Source organism: Manacus candei, unplaced genomic scaffold (genome assembly GCF_025592945.1).
Source record: "Manacus candei isolate 608988 ecotype Guabito, Panama unplaced genomic scaffold, ASM2559294v1 h1tg000003l, whole genome shotgun sequence".
Lineage (NCBI taxonomy): Eukaryota > Metazoa > Chordata > Aves > Passeriformes > Pipridae > Manacus > Manacus candei.
Window position 1 is genome coordinate 6454611 of NW_026138051.1, and position 21419 is coordinate 6476029.

At 42.2% G+C, this 21419-nt stretch overlaps 2 protein-coding genes across 4 annotated transcripts in view; one reads left to right on the forward strand and one right to left on the reverse strand.

The window, feature by feature from the left end:
* Positions 1-1460: 1460 nt before the first annotated feature.
* On the forward strand, positions 1461-1982 carry KCNE5 (potassium voltage-gated channel subfamily E regulatory subunit 5). The gene has a single exon (XM_051787683.1). It carries the CDS (start codon positions 1507-1509, stop codon positions 1969-1971), a length of 465 nt encoding a protein of 154 aa, XP_051643643.1. The 5' UTR covers positions 1461-1506; the 3' UTR covers positions 1972-1982.
* A 532-nt stretch (positions 1983-2514) lies between these two features.
* Positions 2515-21419, reverse strand: part of NXT2 (nuclear transport factor 2 like export factor 2) — a 60181-nt gene continuing 41276 nt past the window's right edge. The window contains exons 1-5 of one of the 3 annotated variants that reach the window (XM_051787646.1): positions 16780-16989; positions 13018-13212; positions 10813-10899; positions 10328-10472; positions 7164-9422 (exon numbers count right to left, since the gene is read on the reverse strand). In XM_051787646.1, coding sequence (XP_051643606.1) covers positions 9244-9422; positions 10328-10472; positions 10813-10899; positions 13018-13152 — 546 coding nt within the window. In that variant the 5' untranslated portion in view covers positions 13153-13212; positions 16780-16989 and the 3' untranslated portion in view covers positions 7164-9243. Of the gene's footprint in view, positions 2767-7163; positions 9423-10327; positions 10473-10812; positions 10900-13017; positions 13213-16779; positions 16990-21419 lie in introns of those variants that run through there. The other 2 variants (XM_051787654.1, XM_051787638.1) reach the window with 2 other exon arrangements.

Here is a 21419-nt window from a genome sequence, read left to right on the forward strand (position 1 = left end):
CCTACTTTCTGTCTTCTATGTTGAAGCAAACACAAGCTCTCCCAGTGAGCCTGTTTCTGTGAAATTTAATCAGGGTCATTAAACCAGGGCCCCTGTGTCCCCATGTTCAAAATACAGCACCTGTCCCATCTCCCTATACCCTTTGTGGCAGTTACTTCCCAAAGCCTTTAACTTCACCACATCCCAGAACACACTTATGTAATAGTGCAACTCTCACTTGCTGCTTTTTTTTTTTTATTATTATTTTTAAGACCTGGATCTTGGCTCTGAACACTTGCAGTAGCACAAAACTAATATTGCTGTGAGGAGGGGACATGCACAGGTGGTGGCAGTGACTTCTCCAGGACCTCTGCAAACAAACTACACCACAACCCAAGCTGAATTTCTAACTAGTCAGTCTGGATCAGTTTTAACCTCCATACAGCCCCCTCTAAGGATTTACTGGCCAGCAGAGTCCTTCACTTCAGAGGGAAGATGCCAGGAAAATTGTTCACACCAACAAAAAACACACTGTAGAAAAGCAAACTAAAGCCTCACACTGTGGAGAAACATCCATCAGACTCTGGGGTTTGGCTCTCTTGAGATTCTAAATGGATATTCAGCCCTTCTAACTGTAGTAAAAACTATAACCTGCTGTTGAAACTGCACAAGATAAAAACTCCTCTAAATGCTAGTGAGATTGTGAATCTGTAACATGTGCAGCCTCCCTGTTCACCTCTGTGCATAATGACGACTGAATTTAGAGTTACCAGATAAACAACCTGGGAGCAGGGAAAACTCTGAGGCACTCAGGGCATACACAGAATTTAAAAAAAAACACAAACGACAAAACATAACTATGGGCACAGAGCTTTTGGAGGGGAAAAAAAAGAAGAAAACTCACCTGTCTCTTGCAGCACCAACATCTAGCACAGCCACACTAGGAACCACCCAGAGCCCACCCTTTTAACACTTTCCAGGCCTTTCTGATCAAGGAGCAGACCCTCTTTAGCTGATTGCCAATTGTTTTGATACCCATTAACTCTGCCTCTGGGTATCTAATCACCACAGCTGCTGCTGCTCATGCTCCAGTACTCCACCACCTTTCCTCCCAACACTTCCATGCTTTTCTGTGCTCCATGCCCTTCCAAAGCAAACCTGCTCTGGGAGCCTGCCCAAGGCCTTTGCTGCTGACTGCTGCAGTTTTATCAGCAGGGCACTGGGTGACAGCTCTTGTGCAAGAGAGATTTGGATTAGGTATTAGCAAGAAATTAATTACTTTGAGAGTGGTGAGGCACTGTCAGAGGTTGCCCAGAGAAACTGTGGCTGCTCCATCCCTGGAAGTGTTCAAGGCCAGGCTGAATGGGGATCTAAGGAACATGGACTAATGGAAAGTGTCCCTGTCCACAGCAGGGGTTTTGAACTGGACAATCTTTAAGATCCCTTCCAACCCAAGCCATTCTGTGATTCTGTGACTAGAACTCGCTCCTACTCGCCCTTATTTTGGCAAACTTGCATTTCCCAAGCATGAAACATCTCGCTCCTGTAACTCAGGGAGCCTGTCAAGCGCTCTGTTTGCCGCGCCGAGGGCCCAGGAGGTTTTGCTCAGCTCTCCGCGTTCCCTCGCAGAGGCAGCGGGAGCTGTGCCCGGGCGGCTCCGCCTCCCGCGGTGCGGGTGCCGCGATGAACTGCAGCGATGCGCGGCGGCTGCAGGCGCTGCTGGGCGCGGTGCTGCGGGAGCTGCGCGGCCACGGCAACTCCAGCGCGGCCCCGCAGGGACCCGGCCCCGGCCCGGGGGCGGACGGCTCGCTGTACATCCTGCTCATCATGATCTTCTACGGCTGCCTGGCCGGGGGGCTCATCCTGGCGTACACCCGCTCGCGGAAGCTGGAGTCCAAACACGACCCCTACCACCTGTACATCGAGCGGGACTGGGGGCCCCGCGGCCCGGGGCAGGCGGCCGAGGAGGGCCCCGAGGGGCAGCGGCTGTGAGAGCGCCGGGACCGGCAGGAGGAAGGGTCTGTCCTGCGAGGGCATCGCTCCTGCTGCCCTCCGGCTTGGGACTACAGACAGCCAGAGACTGCGGGGGAAGAGAAACCCACTGCTCTTGTGCAGTCGCACAGCGTTCAAGGCCTGTCGTGCGGTGAGAGCTGTTCTACAACTCTTGCATTCGTTTGTATCGCTTTTTACAATAAACACCTGCATTACCTACTGTGGCCTTTCGGTACTTGAAGGGGGCTTATGAAAAGGAGGGAGAGCGAGTTTTTACACGGGCTGGTAGCGATAGCACAAAGGGGAATGGTTTTAAACTAAGAGGAGAGATTCAGACTTGCTTTTAGCAAGAAATTCCTCACTGTGAGGGTGGTGACACACTGGAAGAGGTTGCCCAGAGAGGTTGTGGATGCTCCATCCCTGGAAGTGTTCAAGGATGGGGCCCTGGACAACCTGATCTAGTGGGCAGCATCCCTGCCCATGGCAGGGGGTTGGAACTAGATGATCTTTAAGGTCCCTTCCAACCCAAATCATTCTGTGATTACATATGTACAGAGACCTCTCTCATTTTTCAGCTTTAGATCTTAGTTTAACATTTTTTCTTTAAAATCTGTTTGTATTCTACCTTGTTATCTGACTGCAATGCTCTTGCTGCCAGCAGCGTTTTGCAGAATTAAAAGCAGGTCCATTATTGCTGTAGGATGCTGCCTTCTGTCACTCTGGAGCACTGACAGCTGTGCCATGGATTGGAAGGCTCAGGTCTCGTTCTGTTAAAGCTAGATGGGTTTGGCTCACCTGGAAGCATTTATCAAAACAAAGAGAGCTTAGAAACTGAAGTTGTTCCCATGAGGAAAGCACCAGTACTGTGGCTTTGCCAATGTACAGGAACTTTTAAAGCCATCGAAAACATCCTTCCACACACAGAGACATGTAATTCCAAGAACATCTTTGTACAAGTTAAACTTTAAGATTAAACCAACATACAGCCTATGCTTTCTACAGAAAAAGTTGTTTTAGAGGTTTTAGACATGTCAGTAGTCTGTGCTTTCTTGGTTTGGGTTTGGGGTGAAGTTTTTTCAGATAAAGATTAATGAACAATTCCAAGGAACAAGTGCTGTCACTAGGAATGCTGCACTACACAATACAAACTACTATTTGGATTTTATACAAACTACAGTCAAGGAAAAAGAAGTTTTGACATTAACTTCAAAGGAGGAGTGATTTTTGTTATAGACTTAAATTTACTAACATTCATGAATATTTTGTCCAACAGAAAACCAGTTGTCTTGTACCTTGCAACTGCTGCATCTTGTTCTCTACTGTAACTTTGTGGGGAATCACTTGAAGTGATGAGTTTAAAAAAAATCCTTGAGAGGACTGGCAGTTACCAAGTCAACCTTGTCACTGCAGAAAAACACTGCAAGATCCACAGATCAAATTACAAAGTATCCTTAGATATCAGTGTCTTGTGAATACCTGGATATTTTAATGACTCCAAAGTATGGAGCAGAGAAAAAATTCAAGTTCCAGAAACAATTTTAGTGGGAGTATATGGCATAGTACTGTATGCCAACATTGTATCAGTACATTAAACCTTTAGCTCAGCACAGAAAATGCAGCAGTCAGTATAGTGTGGGAAAAAGGATGTTGGAGAAACCAATAAACTGCCAATATTCTTAAAATCCCCTATCAAGTAGCTGGGCAACAGTAAAGTTCTAGTCAGTTATTTCCATCTGCCAGGATTCCAACAGTATCTCTGGAAAATGAAAATGCTAACTTCAGCCTGGACTTTTGGACAGTCATAAGCCATATATACATATATGTTACACATCTACAGCTGCAGAAGCTGACTGTCTAATGAACTTTCACACTGGGATAACTCACTGTATCAGACACACTAGAAGATTTTCTGAGAGGATTCCCTTCAGTACAATCAGAATTAAGCTGACTACAACCAAAGCTTCCCCCTCTAAAAATGAGGGGATCATTATGCATGTACAAAACCTTTTATTTACCCTGTCTCAGTGATTAACTTCTCTTTCTGCCTGACCACTGCCCAGGAGCAGGACTGGCCTGAGAGGCCTTACAGACTCATGGCTTAGGAATTATTCAGGACCACTGAACTCAGCTACTTTAGACAAGAATAGGGGAAGGACTGTTACAGGTTTCTGAGATCTGCACACATTAAAGTTTCAATGCACTGGACACTAAAATGTGTGCTTGACATATTTTGTTTAATATCAGCTGGTTACTAACTGCTTTCCACTGCTTCATCCTACAGACAAATCCGAAGGAAGGCTGTGGCAGTCCCTCCAAGTACCGCTAATTTCTTCATCTGATTTTCCCTTATCTTCATAATCTATTCTCTTCTCCTCCCAAAATGCAAAGAGTGTGCAACACCCTGTATTTAGGTCCCAACTAAAAGCAAGGGCTGCCGATGTCAAAAAGTTTGCCCTGCATGACACAGTTCCAAAAGAAGGAAAGCACAAGACCTCCTGCCAAGTAACTTAACTAAACACCTAATTATCTGCTGTTCTATCTGTGCCTTTCAACACCTGAAAGAATCACAAGGTCTCAGTGAACTGTAGTAATCTGTGATTTACATCAGTCCATCTGTTCTTATAGTTACAGTTCAACCAGATTAAAGAAGGTAACACCATCGTGCATTAACACACACCCAGGTACTTGAAACACCCAAGAATTCATACTGTGGCATACAGAGACCTTGATAAGTTAGTATTAAGCCTAGCAGCAACATTCATTTCTTTTTGTTTGTTTTACTAAGTCCAGTACATCATGTACTGGTGGGAAATCTTGAAAATCCTTGAAGCTGCAAACTCAGCAGGACTGAAGTGAAATAAATAGGCTGCAAGGAGACAAAAATTAGCCACTGAAACTCAACACATTTTTTTCCAGCAATAGTATATTCTAAGGCACCTGTATTACTGATGCAGGGCAAAGTGGCCACTTAGTCTCTGTAGCTTGTTCAACCACTGGACACAAAGGATAACAAGACAGATCTATTTGTTGTTAAATCCAACCTTCCGAAGGAAAAAGCCCAGCTATCAATATCTTACCTCTTCTCAGTTAGGAAGAAAAAAGAAAAGCTTGCTTTTCTAGAAAGACCTACTTGTTCTTTTCTTCAGGCCAGGGGGAATTTTGAAAGAGCAATTTCTGAACTCACTTTCAACATACCTGCAAAAACATCTGGCTTGGCACTACCTGATTTATCATTCCCAGCACTCACAAACCTTTACACTGCATCAGCTGTCAGTGCCTTGCTCAGGATCACTACCAGGAGTGACTGCTTGCAAAGCCTCACTGAAATCTCCACCTTCACACACAGCAAGAACTTTCCAATATATTTGGCACTGTTTCCACAGTATGTTTCTAGAACAATCTGTTTCCACAAAACCACTGACCTTGCATTGGGATTTTCATCTTTTCAGTTGTCAGCTTAAAAGCTGCTGTCTGCACTGAGCAAGTGTTCATCAGTAATTTGATGCTAAATCTCCAGTTACCTCGTGAAGCTTTCCTTATTGGAGTGTTTCATTTCTTCTTAGCAGACAAACAGCAGAGGCACAACACCACGTTCTCAGTGAAAATACTTACAACCCAAGGATCTGGCTCAAATTTTGTTTGACTTCATCCAGGTATGTGCTGGACAGCAGCCTAACCTTCAGTAAAGTTTAGAGGGAAATGTCAACTTGAGATAGTTACAGCTCAACACCATTTACTGCCTGAGAGTGCTCTGGTGAGGCATTTGCAACAGGGTTATTATTCCAGACACATTTTTGCCCTGACAGAGCTCACAGCCAGCCTGTTCTGCAGTGCCCCAGCACCACATGGCAACAATTAGAACCTACAACACAAGCAGTCAAGATAAGGAAGCCACAACTTATTTCTTGCACTTTTAATATCACAAGAACAAGCTATGAAAACTTCTAATAATAATAAAAAAAGATAGAATATCAGGTAGGTGGTTTTTGGTTGGTTTTCTTTTTTTTTAGTTTTTTTAAAATTAATCTTACAAGAGGTCTTAAACAATTTGAAAAACTTACAAAATATATTCAAGTGTGGAAAGTTATTTTACTGGTAAAACAGCATTTCTTTATAATGTGCTTTTCTCCAGTTAGAGTAAGGAAGTGTAGGCATATCAGAACCATCAGACCAAACTATTCAGACCATCAGAAAAAATCCCTTTTCTCCATTCCAAGGAACAGCACAAGTATTTTAAATCAATTTAACTGTGGCATTCTAAAAAAACAAAGCAACATAAAACCAGTGACTGATAAAGACAATACAGGGAACATACACAAAAAATCTATCAAGTCTTCAGTTGCTGCAGTTTCGTATATGGAAGTGGTTGGCTCTTCAGCTGGCTTCGTTTCTGGTTGTACAAGAGTAACTTGGTATCAAACAAAAAAAATGGGAGCATGAACTCCAGTTTAGAGTTTGGAGCATAAACACACTCATTTTATAGATGCCCATTGTAAATTTTGGGTATTGCAGCAGAGTCAGCAACAGGGGACACTAAATCAGCTGGATGGTTTTGTACTGAATGAGATAAAAGAATTTTTGTGTTCTCTTCTGCTAATTTAAGCACAGAAGTTTTAGCAAGCAGCACAGAACTAGTATGAAAGAGATTTTTTGTTTGTGCCATTAGTTACTCAGTTGTAAAGCCACTGGTTGACTGTAATAGCTTCATTATCACTTAGTGTAATAAATAAAAATATTTTGCAAACCAGCATTTTCAGTTATAAAGAGCAAGAGCTAACTCTGGTAGTACTGAATCACCCCAAGTGATCCTCATTGAAGATGATGGAAATAGGCAGGAGTAACTGGCACTTTTCCCCAGCCCAAAGCAATTGCGTTGTAAAAAATTTCTCTACAAAACCCCTGGGTATGCATACCAAGTCTCATTCCAGCCATAGATCTTACTAACTAAGAGTTTAAGCTGGATTTGTCCAGCTAGGCCAGTTAGTTACCTTCCTAAGTCACGTTCCAAGTAGTGGTAGGTTTTTTTATTTGGTCAGTTTTTTTAATATTAACTGCAGGAGTCAGATTTAAAAGCAGCTTGCATTTGGATAGCATGAAAATAATAACTGAGAATAACATCTGGTTGAAACACTGCCTCATATATTCTAAATCTCCCAGTCTGCCTAGAAAAAGCTTAAAAATTACTATACAAATTCAAACTTGGATAAAAATATCCAAAAAGTATTTATTCACATGACAATCTTATCAGGTACTGATATAAGTGTGTGTTCTGGTGACCGCCTTCAAAGTCCAACAAGCCAATGCTACAGTTGCACCCATTACTACATTTTAAAAGGCAAAACCTGTTTTGTGTTTGCAAAGCAGATCTGTAACACCACTTACACAATCAAGAGCAAATTAAACAGCCAGTAGAGTACACCACACCAGTGTCACAGTTCAACAATGCTGTACCAGTTACAGGCAGGTTTAGGGTTATGTTGTCTTTTCAAACTTGTATAGGAAATACAAATATATGAACATTGTGTATTCTCTTAAGAACAAACAGTAATTAAATAGAGTGATCCTTTCTTCACTACATACAGAAATAACAACGTATTTACAATATTTACAGTTTTCAAAAATTCTGTTCCTGCACTGGTCTGCAGGAATTCAAATTCTTCAGCCTGAAAAATAGGTACACAATACTTCTGACCATAAACAGCCTCTGAATAGACACAAATTACTAATTCTAACTTACTGGTGTAAAGACTAGAGGGCCTGAAAAGGAAATACAGCTGCCCATTTCACCTAAACACTCCGTTATTTGTGGGATTATATCGCAAACTACAGATGCTTTAGGATGTTTTACACATGTCAGATATTGCTCATTTTCACAGTTTTCTCCATTTAAGCCATAGAACCAGTGAGCTGCAGCTGTAACTGCTTTCAGACTGCTGTTATCATTGTCACACGGGTTATGATGGGAGTTACAAGCTCCCCTCCTGTATTTTTAGTTACAAGCAAGTGCTCACAGATACAGCTACATTTTGGGGGTTGTTTGTTTGTTTTTTAGCTTAAAACAGAAACAGACCAATTTGAAACAAATCTGCTGATATCCAGATTTACTCTTAAGTTCCCAAGTTAAGACAGACACTCTTAACCTGCAGTCTTGAAAACTATTTTAAAGCAGCTGAAAGCTTTAAACTGCAAATTCAAAGCAAGACACACAAAACGCCCCAGAATCAATAATTCAAGGCCATGTTTACAAAGAACATGAAAAATACAGTAAAAACCTGCATGAGAGGAAGATAGTGTTTGTGGTGCAGAGCTGCTGTTCTTGAAAGTAATTCAAGCACCTGTTCTGAATAACAGTACTGAAGAGAAAAATTGAAGGCTTCACAGTAATACACACTTTCAGTGCCACTTTGTAACTACAATGGTTCTTGAAAAGACAAAAAGGATTCAAAAGCTGCAGACTTAACATAGGAAAAATAGTCCAAACCTCATAGCAACAGAATGAACAGTTAAAGCAAACAGAAATCATGTTACCAACCTATTTCTAGGTCACTGTAAGACTTCAAAAGAAATATATTCAGTTTGAAGTCCTTTACATGCATGTGGCAAGTTGTTGGCACAGGAGCTCCGAATCATTCAGCATGCCCTACATGTGAATCCATGTAAATTAACCACGACCAAAGTCTGGGAAGCTCAGACCAGAAGGAAACCCGATGAGATTATTTAGTTCTATCACATCAGAGAAGGTAACATTACCTTTCCAATGGATTGAGAGATTTGCTCCTTTCACAAACAGTAGAAACCACTGCAATCCTTCCCAGCCTCTTACAACCAGGAGTAGGTAGCTTTCGGAATTCCATCCACATGCCACAAGCATCTTCTTCAAAAAAGAAGATGCTACTGTAAAAACAGGTCTTTTCAAGTTGAAAAAAAACTACATTTGGTCAGAATTGTATATGAATAGGATTTTGTACTTAAATAGCAGAGTTTGAGCATTCAGCAGCGGCAGCACAGCTGCATGTAAGGCATTTGAGGAATGATTCGAGTACAGCTCACTGCCTTCAGCACTTCACTAAATTCAACTAACACGAGCAACCTCTCACATTTTAAGATTATTACTAAAGCCGTGGTCACTGGAACCAACCCCGAAGGATCTGCGGACCTTCCATAACAACAGATGCAACACAAAGAGCGCGTGTGTTCCCTGGGGAGAACAGCTGCCTGCACAGTGGACTCCTTCGTGCCAAATGAGAGAGGTCACTGCCCTGGCAGTCCCTGCTAACTGGCCCAGTCCTGGAAGCGGAAGCAATCCCCGGCGATCTTCCACACGGTGTTGGTCGGGGTGGCCTGTGCTGTCAGCAAGAAGTTCTGATTGAAGTAGCGCTGCTTATCGCCATCAAATTTGACAGTCCCACTTGTCACCACGAGCACTGTTGTCTGGCCTTGAGTAGCTTGTTCTTCACAAGGAGGTATAAAATGATGAAGAAAACAACTCAAACAAAGACTAGCAGGTAAAGGAGCAGGAAATGCACAGAGAGGCTTCGTTCAATGTGGCTGTACCAGCGCCAGGGTAACACCAGCTGGTTCCACAGCGGGGCAGAACAGCTTTGGTGCCGCGTTTCTACACAGACAACGGTGGGTTCGCTCAACACGGCTCTGCAATGGCTTGGCCATTTTCACCTCCTGCTGTTCACTTAGAGCACTATGACAAACACCTCCATTTTTGCTCAGAATAACCTCTCATTACTTGAGATATACACACATATAGGTATTTAGCAAGTTGCATAGACTTTTCCCCCCCGTTATTAGACATTATATCTTTTCCACAGCAGAGCAAAGCAAGTGTGCTTGACCACAGGCTTTTTCCTTACTTATATTCCCAAAATGTCCATTAGAAGCAATTTATTAACTTCTCAGTTATGTAAGCCTTTCTTTAGCAGTTGTTAATCAGAAATCTAAAGAACTTAACATCTATTCTAGATGTAAAGAAATCAAAGTACACATAGGTTAATAAAGATTTGTTCCACGTTATACTGCAGATCAGGACCAGAGGCCACCATAGAGGTCTCTCAAGGACAACATAACCTGATAAGTCAAGACCTTTTCCATACACAAAAATACATCATTTCTGAATATGATCTCTTAACAAAAAAGTCCTTAAAATATTTTCCCAGACATGAGAAAAAGTGTAGAGCTGCTGCATCTTTTGATTTGTGCTTTATTTATGCACAACTTGACATTTCAACCCTTGGTATTTTCTCTAAGCTTATTCCAAAGGAAATATTAAGCCCTATTATAATTTCATTTCACTTTTAATAGTTAAAAAGCCCTGAAAAATAGATAAATTATAACACAACCTTACCGTGAACAGGCTGGCAGTCCAACACATTAACCTGGAACTCACTTGATGGCAACATTTCAAAAAATTTATTTAGTTCTTCTTGCCCAGACACTGCATTCCCATTCCAAACTAACGTGGCTTTGTCCAAATATAGTCTGGTTAAAGCCTGAATGATTATGAAAATACACATTTAGGAAAAATATGTAAACATACAGTGGACAACATACAAAACCTGCCCCCCTGCACTGATCAAACCCTGCTCCTGTAAGACACAGGTGCACACAAACTGAACTCGGGCCATGAAGAAGTGAAAGGCACTTCCCTTTTTACAGCAGGGCTGCACAGGAACATAAAACCCTCTGCAGGGCAGCCTGAGGCACAGAGGACTCAGCCTGGCCAACACAACACATGGTAACCCACGGGCAGGTGCTTCCTGTGTAATGCCAGTTAGAAAAGTAATAAAAAGTGCACAAGACAATTTAAACTATTGTCAAAAATCTACATACCCTTCTCCTCTTATCCATTGTCTCATAATAAATATTGACAAACTCATCTGCAGCTCTACAAGCTTGATCCACATAGGTTTTGAAATCCTGGAGGGAAGAAATCAGATCAAATTATTAAAGTTACACAACCCAATCATTTATGCAATTTCTACTGCAAGTTGCTTTGATTGGTCTTTTCCATCCTCACCGAAGATGGTATCAAATAATGTTGAAATTTATTCTAAACTCCTTTTCTACTTGCAGCAAGTGCCAGCTTTTAGCCAGGTGACAGTTTTAGAATTAATTTTGAATGCTGATATATTTCTTGTATTTAAATTACAAATATTTACATTGGAAAACGGGCTACAGCTGGCTACAGGTACTGTGGACACGAAAGTATTCGGGGAAAATAGTTGTTGCTGTGATGGCTGTTCTGGAATAAAGTTAAGGAACAAGATTTATTCAATATATTTCTGAGAATTAGCATGAACCCCATCACACTGCCAGCCTAGTCTCATTTTTTAAAACACCTTTATATACAAATACAAAATATAATGAGAGAGAACACCAACATGCTGGATGTATCTGTTCCAGTACCACTCAGTGCTGTATCCACAGGTAAAAACCAAACATTTCTCACACCTCATCACTTCCGTTACATTTCTCTACTTTTATTCATCCCCAGGCCACAGCCTGTGCTGTCCCATCCCTGCACTGTGATCTCACTGGGTTTTCTGCTCAGTTTTTCAGCTGCTTGGCCCTTGATCTCTTACAGACCCTGAACTGGGACACTCTGGAAAACAGATTCTGAATTTCCTGTCCATACTGGACAGGTTCTGTTATGATAAGTGCACTTGGTTCTGTTATGATAACTTGTTTTAGATGCTATTATTTATCATTATTCTACTTCAGCACTGTGCTCTCACTACCTGCAACTCAATCAGTGCTGCACAACTGAACTACTTACATTTTCCTGGAAACCTTTACTGAATAGACACCAGAACTACTGAATTCCTCCAGTATCACCACGGCAAACACTTCTCTACTCAGAGAAAGCTCTACACTGCAAAATAACCACCAGGCTAGCAAATAATCCCTGTTTAGTCAGCAAAGTCAAACACTCTCAGGTTACTATGCTCTATTTTTTCTCTCCCTCTGTAGGGACATGAGCCTGCTCTTCACCTTCCCCAGCAATTCCCCAACCCACAGGCTAATTCCAAACACATGTGACAAAGTAGTGTCAGAGATGCTGTATCCCAGAAAATGCCCAGAGAAACTCCCTGGCACTGGAGACAAGGAGTGTCAGAGCTGGCCCTGAGAACAAGGACTGCAGCTCTGCCTGTGGTGTCGGAGCAGGTGCTGTGTCCCCTCAGCCAGGATGACACTGCACTAACTCTCCCCAGTCGGCACTAACCATTCCCATTTAGCTCCAAATAGATGGAATGGGTGTGAGGGAGGGCACTGTAGAAACACCAGGAGACTGCAACGAGCTGTTGGGGTACCTGGAACAGGAGTCAAGTAGGAAATGAGCTCTGATGGCTTTGATGCCCCAGACAAGTTTTTACAGCCGTAGCCCAGCACTCATTTTTAAATTCTGAGAATAGTTTAGGCTGGAATAAAATTCTGGAGGCCTAATCTGGTCCTAAACCCTTCCCAAAGCAGAGCTGACTCCAAGGGTTGATTCCCTTCCCAGGCTGTATCTGACTGCCCAGTGTCTGACTGTCCCGTGCCGCCTTCGGACACCTCCGAGGGTGGCGATGTCACAGTTTCCTCGGGCTCCTGTTCCAATGACCAACCACCTCACTCAGCAACCTTCCTTCCCAGCAGTTAAGAGGAAAGCCATAACTGGAAAAAAACCAACCAACCCAAAACAACCCTCTCGAAGACTCTGGCGACAACTCCAAGCAGTTTCCCAACCTAGCCGGGCCCCGCCGACGTCTCCCCGAGCCCCTCCCTGCCCTCAGGCGGCTGTGGAGGACCCCACGCCGCTCTGGGGACCCTGGGCAGGGCGGGGTGGCCCCTGCCCGCCCCCCGCGCTGAGGCGCCGCCGCCCCGCACGGGGCCGGGACACGTCCCGCGGCCTCCCCGAGCTCCCACGCCCGCCCTTCGAGCCGCAGCCCCCTCCCGGGGCGGACAGCGGCGCTCCCCCCACCCCGCGCGGCGGATCCCGGCGGTTCCCGGCGGTTCCCGGCGGTTCCCGGCGGGCTCGGCCCGGCCCGGACTCACCACGGACGCGGCCATGGAGCGGCGAGGCGGGAGGGCGCCGGAAGTGCACACGGGACGGTTCCGCCGCGCCGCGGGGCCCCCGCGAGCGTTCCGCCCGCAAACCCGCTCCGGCCGCCAGCGGGGATTCGATTCCATGATCAGTAATGCCAACCTTCAAAGTCATTAGCTGCTGGAAATCCCCCCAGACAGATGATACTAAAAAAAAAAAAAAAGAATTAAAGTTTTAATCACAATTAAACAAGATGATGTATTTCTCCATTTGCATGGAGATAGGAAGCAATTCTTAGAAGTGACTGATTTAGAACTTCAGCCAAATGCACTTGAAATATCATAACTAATGATAAGTAACGATGTACCAGGATTTCAGAAATGCATTCAGCCATCTGGGTTAGGACAGATGTTGTTTTCATCAGTTGATTGATTGAAATCAATTAAAATGGATAACAAAGTGCTGGATGATTTCAGAATTGCTGACAAAATTACGGATTTTTATTGTGAATTATTTGATACTGGGCAAACCACGACCACGGAATGAAAATGGAATTCAATCTCCAACAGGATGGAAAGAGTTCACGTTTTCCCACAGAACCCTCACATGACAATTATGCACGCTTACATTAGTACCTATGCAAAAATGAAGACAGACTGCACATTGCCAGGCTGCCTTTCCAATGAACCTTCTTCTGTGTCACAGACAACTCTGATATTTCTGTAATGACTTCAGTTACAGACTAAAATAAGATCTATGGGTCCTGATCTCCCTTGATAAAATGAATAGCCCTTAGTTTTGCAAATACAGTCTTGCTGGACCTGGATTAATGAGTTTGTAATTTTCAGGGGTTTATAATTTATTCCCCTCTAAGGTTACATAATTAACACTGACAGATTTCCAGTTGAACATCCTCTATTAAAAGAACCCAACAAACTACAATGCTTTTTAATTTATTGATTGAGAATATAAGTAACATTACTGGAACCATAACACACTTGAATTCTGCAGCTCCAAAATCTCACTGCAGTGCTGTACACAACACTGAAGGGCAAGTCCAGGAGGCAGCAGAAGGCAAATATTCCAAATTCCCATAGCCATTCTACTGAATAGAGACCAAAGAAATGATCCATGGGCTATATCAGTGAATAAAGTCAAACTGGTAGGTTCACTATCTCATTATGAGGCTTATCAGTCTTCATGGATCACATGGTGCCAACAGCATCACTGTTCCCAATGTCCCACTGAGAGCTCAGAGATTTAGCAGATATGGTGACATTTGCCAGAAGAATTCCCTCAAGGAAGCGATTCACACAACCCTTCAGCTCTCAAGCTGCTAAAGCAGCATCTGTGAAGGCTCTCATGCAGTCATATGGGTCATGTGGACTGTCCTCTGTGACCACGAACCTTTATGAATCGTGAATGGTTCTTGTGAAAGACAATACTCTCAACTGCTGTTACCAAAGAGTGCAGTGATGCTGCCCAGATGGAGAGAAGTTTAAGGAACTGTCTCCTAAAATGAGGGAAGCAACTGGCACTGGCCAAATCCAGACAGATTCTGATTAATGAGGTGCCTATGAAACTGGATCATGACTCAGTGTTCGAGGGTTTTGCCTGAGCAAGGGCTGAGTGGGAACTCGACGACTTCATCTGATGATTTTAGTGGGAACTGGGAGTTAAGTCTCAGGTGCTCAGCACATTGGCACTTTGACCTACAGGCTGGGTACAAAAATAATGCTAAAGCTGGAATTGGGATTTACTAAACTACACTGGGCTTAAGAAAGCCTTGTTTGGACAGTTCCCAACACAAAAGGCATATTTCTCTGGGTAGACCCAGGCAGAACCTGTGCTTGTTACAGTCCCATGGGGACTCTGGACTATGCACCACTCCACCTCAAATTTCTATCATACCAGAACTGCAGGAATGTAATGACTCTTATCCTGATAAATACCTCTATTGTTTTTTAAAGAAAAACAGGACTTGCTATATATTGAAGTGGTAACTGTATCCACTGGGATACGATGAGATCAAGTACAAATAACTGTTCCATTTTACTCCATGTCAAAGCAGTCCCAAGTGGGGATAAGTTTTCAGAACAGGTCAGTTCAAAGTGTCACCACAGTTGCTAGTTAAAGAAATTTTAAAATCCTCTTCATTTCATTAGGTAATGAAGCAGTAATTCAGCTCAGATTTGTGAAAATCTAGCCATACACAAGCTAAACATATGGCCAGATAAACATATTTGTGGGGTTTTCCTCCAATATCTTTTCCCCTTCAAAAAAGAAACACTTTTGAGAATAGTAAAATTTAGTTTGAAGTCAATTTAATGAATATTTTTGGATCAGCTATAGATGGAGCACTAACCACTGCACATTATAGATTTAATAGAACCACTGTGCAGAGTTCACTCATGAGAAGGCCTGAAGGGCTGGAATTATGGTTTATGTGCTCTCTGAAATTGTTAGCTCAGGTCAGCTTGTAGCATATTCTGAGCTCAGTTTACACTTGGCTTAGACCTCAGTGCTGGGCACTGGTAGGTTGCCCACAACAATTAACTGGTTAGTGGGATGACTTAACAACAATCAAATGCTAAGTAATATTTCTCCGGGCCAAACGTACCTGTGACCATTTAAGAAATCATTTTCCAGTAAAGAACCATTTACTTCCAGCTGGAAATAAAGAGTTTTGTCACTTGTTTTTCTTTATAAATGGAAGAATTAGGAAAATCCTGTACGATTATTGAGTACATGCTTTCAGATGTTTTACTTTTATTTCTGAATACTGCAAAATATTGAGCACTGTCTGATCATCTGACCTGTGGTTCTGTACTCAGCTGATCTGGCACAGCAGCTCTGCAGCAGGGACAGCAGTGTACCTCTCTTTTCAACTTTCCCTGCTCTCTGAATTACTACAGTGGTACCAAATATTCCCTAAAATATCAGTAATCCAGTAGTCAACTCTTTAAAAATGGCAAAACTCCCACTAACTTTAATGGAAACAAGATCTGGCCTTTGCTTTGTTTGTTGAGTCTGAATAGGGAATAAACAAAGCTTCTTCAAAATGTACCTTTAACCAGTACCTCAGTTCCAAAGTCCCAGTGCTCAAGCTCCAGTTTTAGCAAATATCTTGGCTAAATGTCAAACAATTCTATCAGCTCTTTGAAGGCAAATATTAGACAGAGACTGCATCTGAAATAATTTCCCCAAACACCATTCAATTAACCTACTTGGCTAAAAGGTGATGCAAAAATCAATATATTGTAACAGAGGCATGTGTTTCAGAGGAAACTAATCAATAGGTATCAGAACAATTTCAAATTACAAACAAATATAGACAAAGTTAAAATATCAAGCAGTTTAGGTATACAATGCATTGCAACTCAAAACAGCTCTATTATTTTAGGCAGGGTATTCCTGCTGTTACAATTTCAACATGTCATTGCTTTTATTGAATTATTTTCCTTAAATAAAAATAATTACTGTAATTTTGGGAGAACTCACAAAAGAGATGTGAGTTTCCCTGTTGGTCCTTCATCAGCTGGAACTGTGCATTAGATTTCCTCTGAGACAGCAGTTGGAATAGACCTCAATATTTGGAATTTTTCTGTTTGTTTTTCATGAGCCATTTTTATCCCCCTATTCCTTCTAACCTTGTACATACATATGAGATGAAAACAAGAGGAGACCCATCTCAGAACCCAGATGATAAATTTTTAGCATCAGAGGGTGTGTGATTTTGTACCTACAGTAAGAAAAGTTTCTCATTCACAAACCTTTTAACAGGAAGGGCTGTCAGGGAAGGAAGAGCTGTGCAAAATCAGCTGATTCTCAATTGTTTTGAGGGTGCTGTGAAGGCAACCCCCTCTCTGTGCTTCCTTTGAAGGCAGTGTAGACATGGAACAGCCCTGGAGATCCTGGAACTCAGATGTCCCAAAAGGTTGCCCCTGGTGACAAAACAGTAAGTCTGCCATCTTTGCCAGTGAAGACTTGCAGGGAGGGCACCGTCTACTATTCTTTTTCCCAAGTATTCTAAGACCTGAATTAGACCAAAAGAAAAATGTAAGATCTGATTGTGAATGTGCCCATTCCTCCAATAATTTTAAGGAATATCTGCTAAAACAGCAATGAGAAGAAAGGCTGAAGAGCAAGTCCAGGCACAAGCTTCCTTTTTCACCTTTACTCTTTTATAGGTTCTATATATTTATGAAAACCCAAAGCTAGGTCATTGTCTAACCTCTTCTGTAACAGCCTAATCTATTTTTCTTTGAGAAGTTACAGCCTTTGGAATGAATCACACAGGAATCTTGCAACATTTGTACTGCATTTACCAAATACTCAGTAGGATGAACTCCCATTCCCACTGCAGTTATTAATAACAAACTCTGCATTGCTGCAGTGTAAATACTGATTCACCAAAGAACACTAAATCTGATTATTAACTCCCATGATTGCACTAGTCTGCAAAAAGAAATATATTTGAAAAACATAGTAGTAAGTAGGGGGGGAACACAAGCTGTGAGTGATTTACAAGAACCTTTACGATTTTATCACCAAACAGATAAGAAAGGTAAACAGTCAGAAAAAAAAACAAGCCCTAAAACATTACATCAAAGTGAGAAAAGGGATTATCATCTTTAAAAAATCATTATCCATGTTGCTATTCTCTAGATATGAATATTCTCTTCAGAAAGAGAAAGACCATATCAATGGAGTCAGAAACAAGAGATTTCCTAGATGACCTTTGGATTTTTATTTCAAGATTATTTTGTAAGGACACTGAGAGATATTCTTTCCTTTTGGGGCACTAAAATAGATCAGATAATAGCAGGATTCAGGGCACACTTTTAAACCCAGTCAAATCTTAGTCAGGGACCTGGCTGGCATTTACTATCAATCCAGGTTCAGTTTCCAGAAAGGAGGCAATTTCCTCTATAAAGGTTCAGCCATTGTTGCACCTGGCACAGTGTCCCAATGGGAAAATGAAGATACAAATAAGCTATCTACAGGTAAAATATTCTCTCTGCTTCTGCACAATGTCAGTATATCTAAAAGACAAAGTACAGGAAAAGTGGGCATCTCCTGTAATTGTGATTTTAAAAATCAAGGTGAATATGCTCATAGAATTATATTAGGCTGTGTCTCTAAATTCTTATCAAGATTCATTATAAATCATCTCCCTTTTATTTACATTTCAACACATTAATACACCACTGTGCAAGAAATCGTTTCTTAGGGATTGAGAGCAGAGCATCCAAGAAACTGGCTTAAATGCCATGAAGGCAGCCAGGAATAAACCAATGTGCCAATGCTCTGTTGGTTTATTCCAGAGCAATGCACCTGGACCCACCAGCTGTCATACATATTCCATCTGGAGCAACAGCTGTTTGCTCAATAGTTGTCATACTGTCTGACACAAACAATTGCTTGTTAAATTTGTCATCAGGCATTCTCTCTGGGGTTTGAAATACTGGAAAATGTCACATTTTGATCCTGTCTCTATGTCTGGAGCATTTTTTCCTATATAGTGTGCAGGGTTTCAGTGCAACTCTGTGCAACTCTAGTCAGAGTTACAGGGCCTGTAGCATCTCCAAAAAGGTCAAGTTCAAGGCAGTTCACTGTGAGCTAAGGATGCTTAAGTAAGGGAAAGTGGAAAGTAATGTTTGATAGATCAAATCATGTGGCAGAGATGATGGAAGGATCTGGTCAAATTGCCGGGCTAAGAACATGAGACTAACAAATTCATTTTATATAAACTTTGGGGGAGAAGGGAGAGGGAAATTCCAGATCATGGAAATTATGGAAGATGTTACAACAGTCAGGGCTGGGGAGTGACCTTACAGTCATAGCTGTGGGGAAAGAACAAGTATGTTTATTAGACATGTTATTAGGGAATGTTTTGCATGAAGAAGTGGAATTTGAATACTCAATGAATGAAGCAGCACATTATTACAGGGTTGAGCAAACCAGGAGGACTGTGGTGAAGAAGATATTCAACAGGAAATGAAGCAACATTATGTGATAGGCAAGCACTTAGAAATGGAGAGGTAGACCTGAAACACTTCCTAACACAGGCAAGCTTTGAAGCTGAGAGTTGATTAAATCACCACACAAATATGAGTAACAAGAAAATGTGGAAATTGAAGACAGTCATATAATATCTCTGAAGAACTGAGAGAACAGAAGTGTACTCATCTAAATAGATGCTTTATGAACTGTAGGAGATAAGCACCCGGAGTGAAGGTAATGAAAAAAGTAGATCAAATTGCATCCTGAAAAAATTGGTTTGAAAGTATATTCCAGTGGATAATAATAGAGCCAGTAAAGCACATAATGGATGGGAAATCTAGTTAGCAGAGACAGAACCTGCCAAACAATTATCCACCTAATTTCTTCTTTGTAAGTACTGTTTGTGGCACAGAAGAATATGGCATGAATGAAAATACTCAGCATGTTATCTTAAACTGCTCACAACATACAGCAAATCAACAGACAAGAAAACTCTCTTCAAAAAACCTTCCCACTGAGAGAACTTTTAGAATTGTGCATTTTATGAAACTCTACACAAGCAGGTCCCTGAAAATGACCTGCTTTCCACCAGGGCTTGCTGATGCCTCATAACAGATTTTCTTCCTTTTTTGGACTGAACTGAAGAATAATGAATACCATATAGACATTTTTTTAAATTATCCTTTTTGGATCAACAATGTGGACTTATCATAGTAAGTCACCCAAAATGTTATTCCTCAAAAAATGGGATTTGATTAACCATCAAGGATTTTTAAAGGGCAATCCATGGCATAAAGAAACACAGTCAAAAATAAACGGTAGATAACATGTCTCCATCATTCAAGTAAAGAAGGATAAGCCTTTTACTGAACTTACTGATGCTGATCTTTAAATTCATTGAATATAAAAAAGACAGAGTCATGGAAAGAAAAAGACAATTTTCTATGAGAAGTGAGAAAGTTGAGGTTGTTCAGCCTGGAGAGACAAAGGCTCTGGGGAGACCTTATTTTGGCCTTCCAGTACTTAAAGAAAGATGGGGATAGACTTTTTATCAGGGCCTGTTGTGGTTGGACAAGGGGTTTTAATGGTTTTAAACTAAAAGAGGGTATGTTTAGATCAGAAATTTGGAACTGTGAGGGTGGTGAGGCCCTGGCACAGGTGTGGCTGCCCCACCCCTGGAAGTGCTCAAGGCCAGGCTGTCTGGGGCTTCAGCAACGTGGTCTAGTGGCAGGTGTCCCTGCCCATGGCAGGGGTTGGGACGAGATGGGCTTTAAGGCCGCTCCCGACCCGAACCATCCCGCGATCCAATGGCGGGGTTTCCCTGCGGGCCCGTTCCGCTCCTCACCGACGCGTGTCGCCGTCGCGCCGCTCCCCACAGCGTGTGAGGGCTCGGCCCGTGGCTGGGCAAGCGGCGGGGCACGGCCGGAGCAAAGTCTAAAGGACAGCGTTTGGCGTAATCTGTTTACTTTCCACCAGACTTTGCTTTCCGAGAGTAAGGAACGAAAAGCTGGAGACGTATTTGTGAGCGCTCCCGAGCGCAGCCACACAGCCGTGCATGGCACTGTGGCTCTGAGCTCTCGGGGCGTGCCCGGTCAGGGCACTGATCACTCCAGCCCTGCACTGCAGGTGTCCGAATTTCTTCTCCCAGAACTGCCAAAACTCAGAGCACTTTTATTCACCTTAGATGAGGACCAGACTGGGCTCGGGACACTGGTCCTTAAAAGCCTAAAGCACTGAGACAAAACTTTATAGATAAAGTTGTTCTTACAAACTCCTTTTAGCACTGGCAGCCACCAGCTGAACCAAGTCCTCAGGCTTCCCCACACCAACTGCAAAATCAGTAACAGTAATTAACAGTAAGATAAATAATTTCATTCCAAACACAGCACTCTATAAATGGGAGAGCAAAAGAATCAGCAACCTCATGGAGTCCAGCTGGAATTGATGAAATCATGTTGAGAACCTGCAAAAAATCAGATTCCTCTGGAAGAAGAGGTGATTCTTGTGTTTTTAGTGAAGATTCCTGCTTGTTATTCAAACCATCCTAGGGATAGAGCAACAGGAGAGGGAATAAGAATTTTAATGTATTTAAGATCTGACAAAATTGTAGAATATTTTTGGAATTCAGTGGATTGCAGAAAATGTTAGATATTTTCAAGGACATGATAAGGGAATGTTCTGGAATATCAAAATGTTTTCTTAAGCAACCTAAAAGAGGCTATGCACATCCCACACAGAGCTACAGCTTTTTAGTATATTAGGTCTCGGTCTAACATTCTAGCCATGAAAACAAAAGTAAATTAGTATTACTGAAGTTTGGAAATCACATTGCAATAAAGGATCTTCGAACACAGTTCCTCTGAGTGTCTCATAAATACAACTAAAGCAAAGGTATAGGAAAATATTG

Coding starts and splice junctions, on each gene's coding strand:
- KCNE5 (XM_051787683.1), top strand. CDS start 1,507: ATGAAACATCTCGCTCCTGTAACTCAGGGAGCCTGTCAAGCGCTCTGT.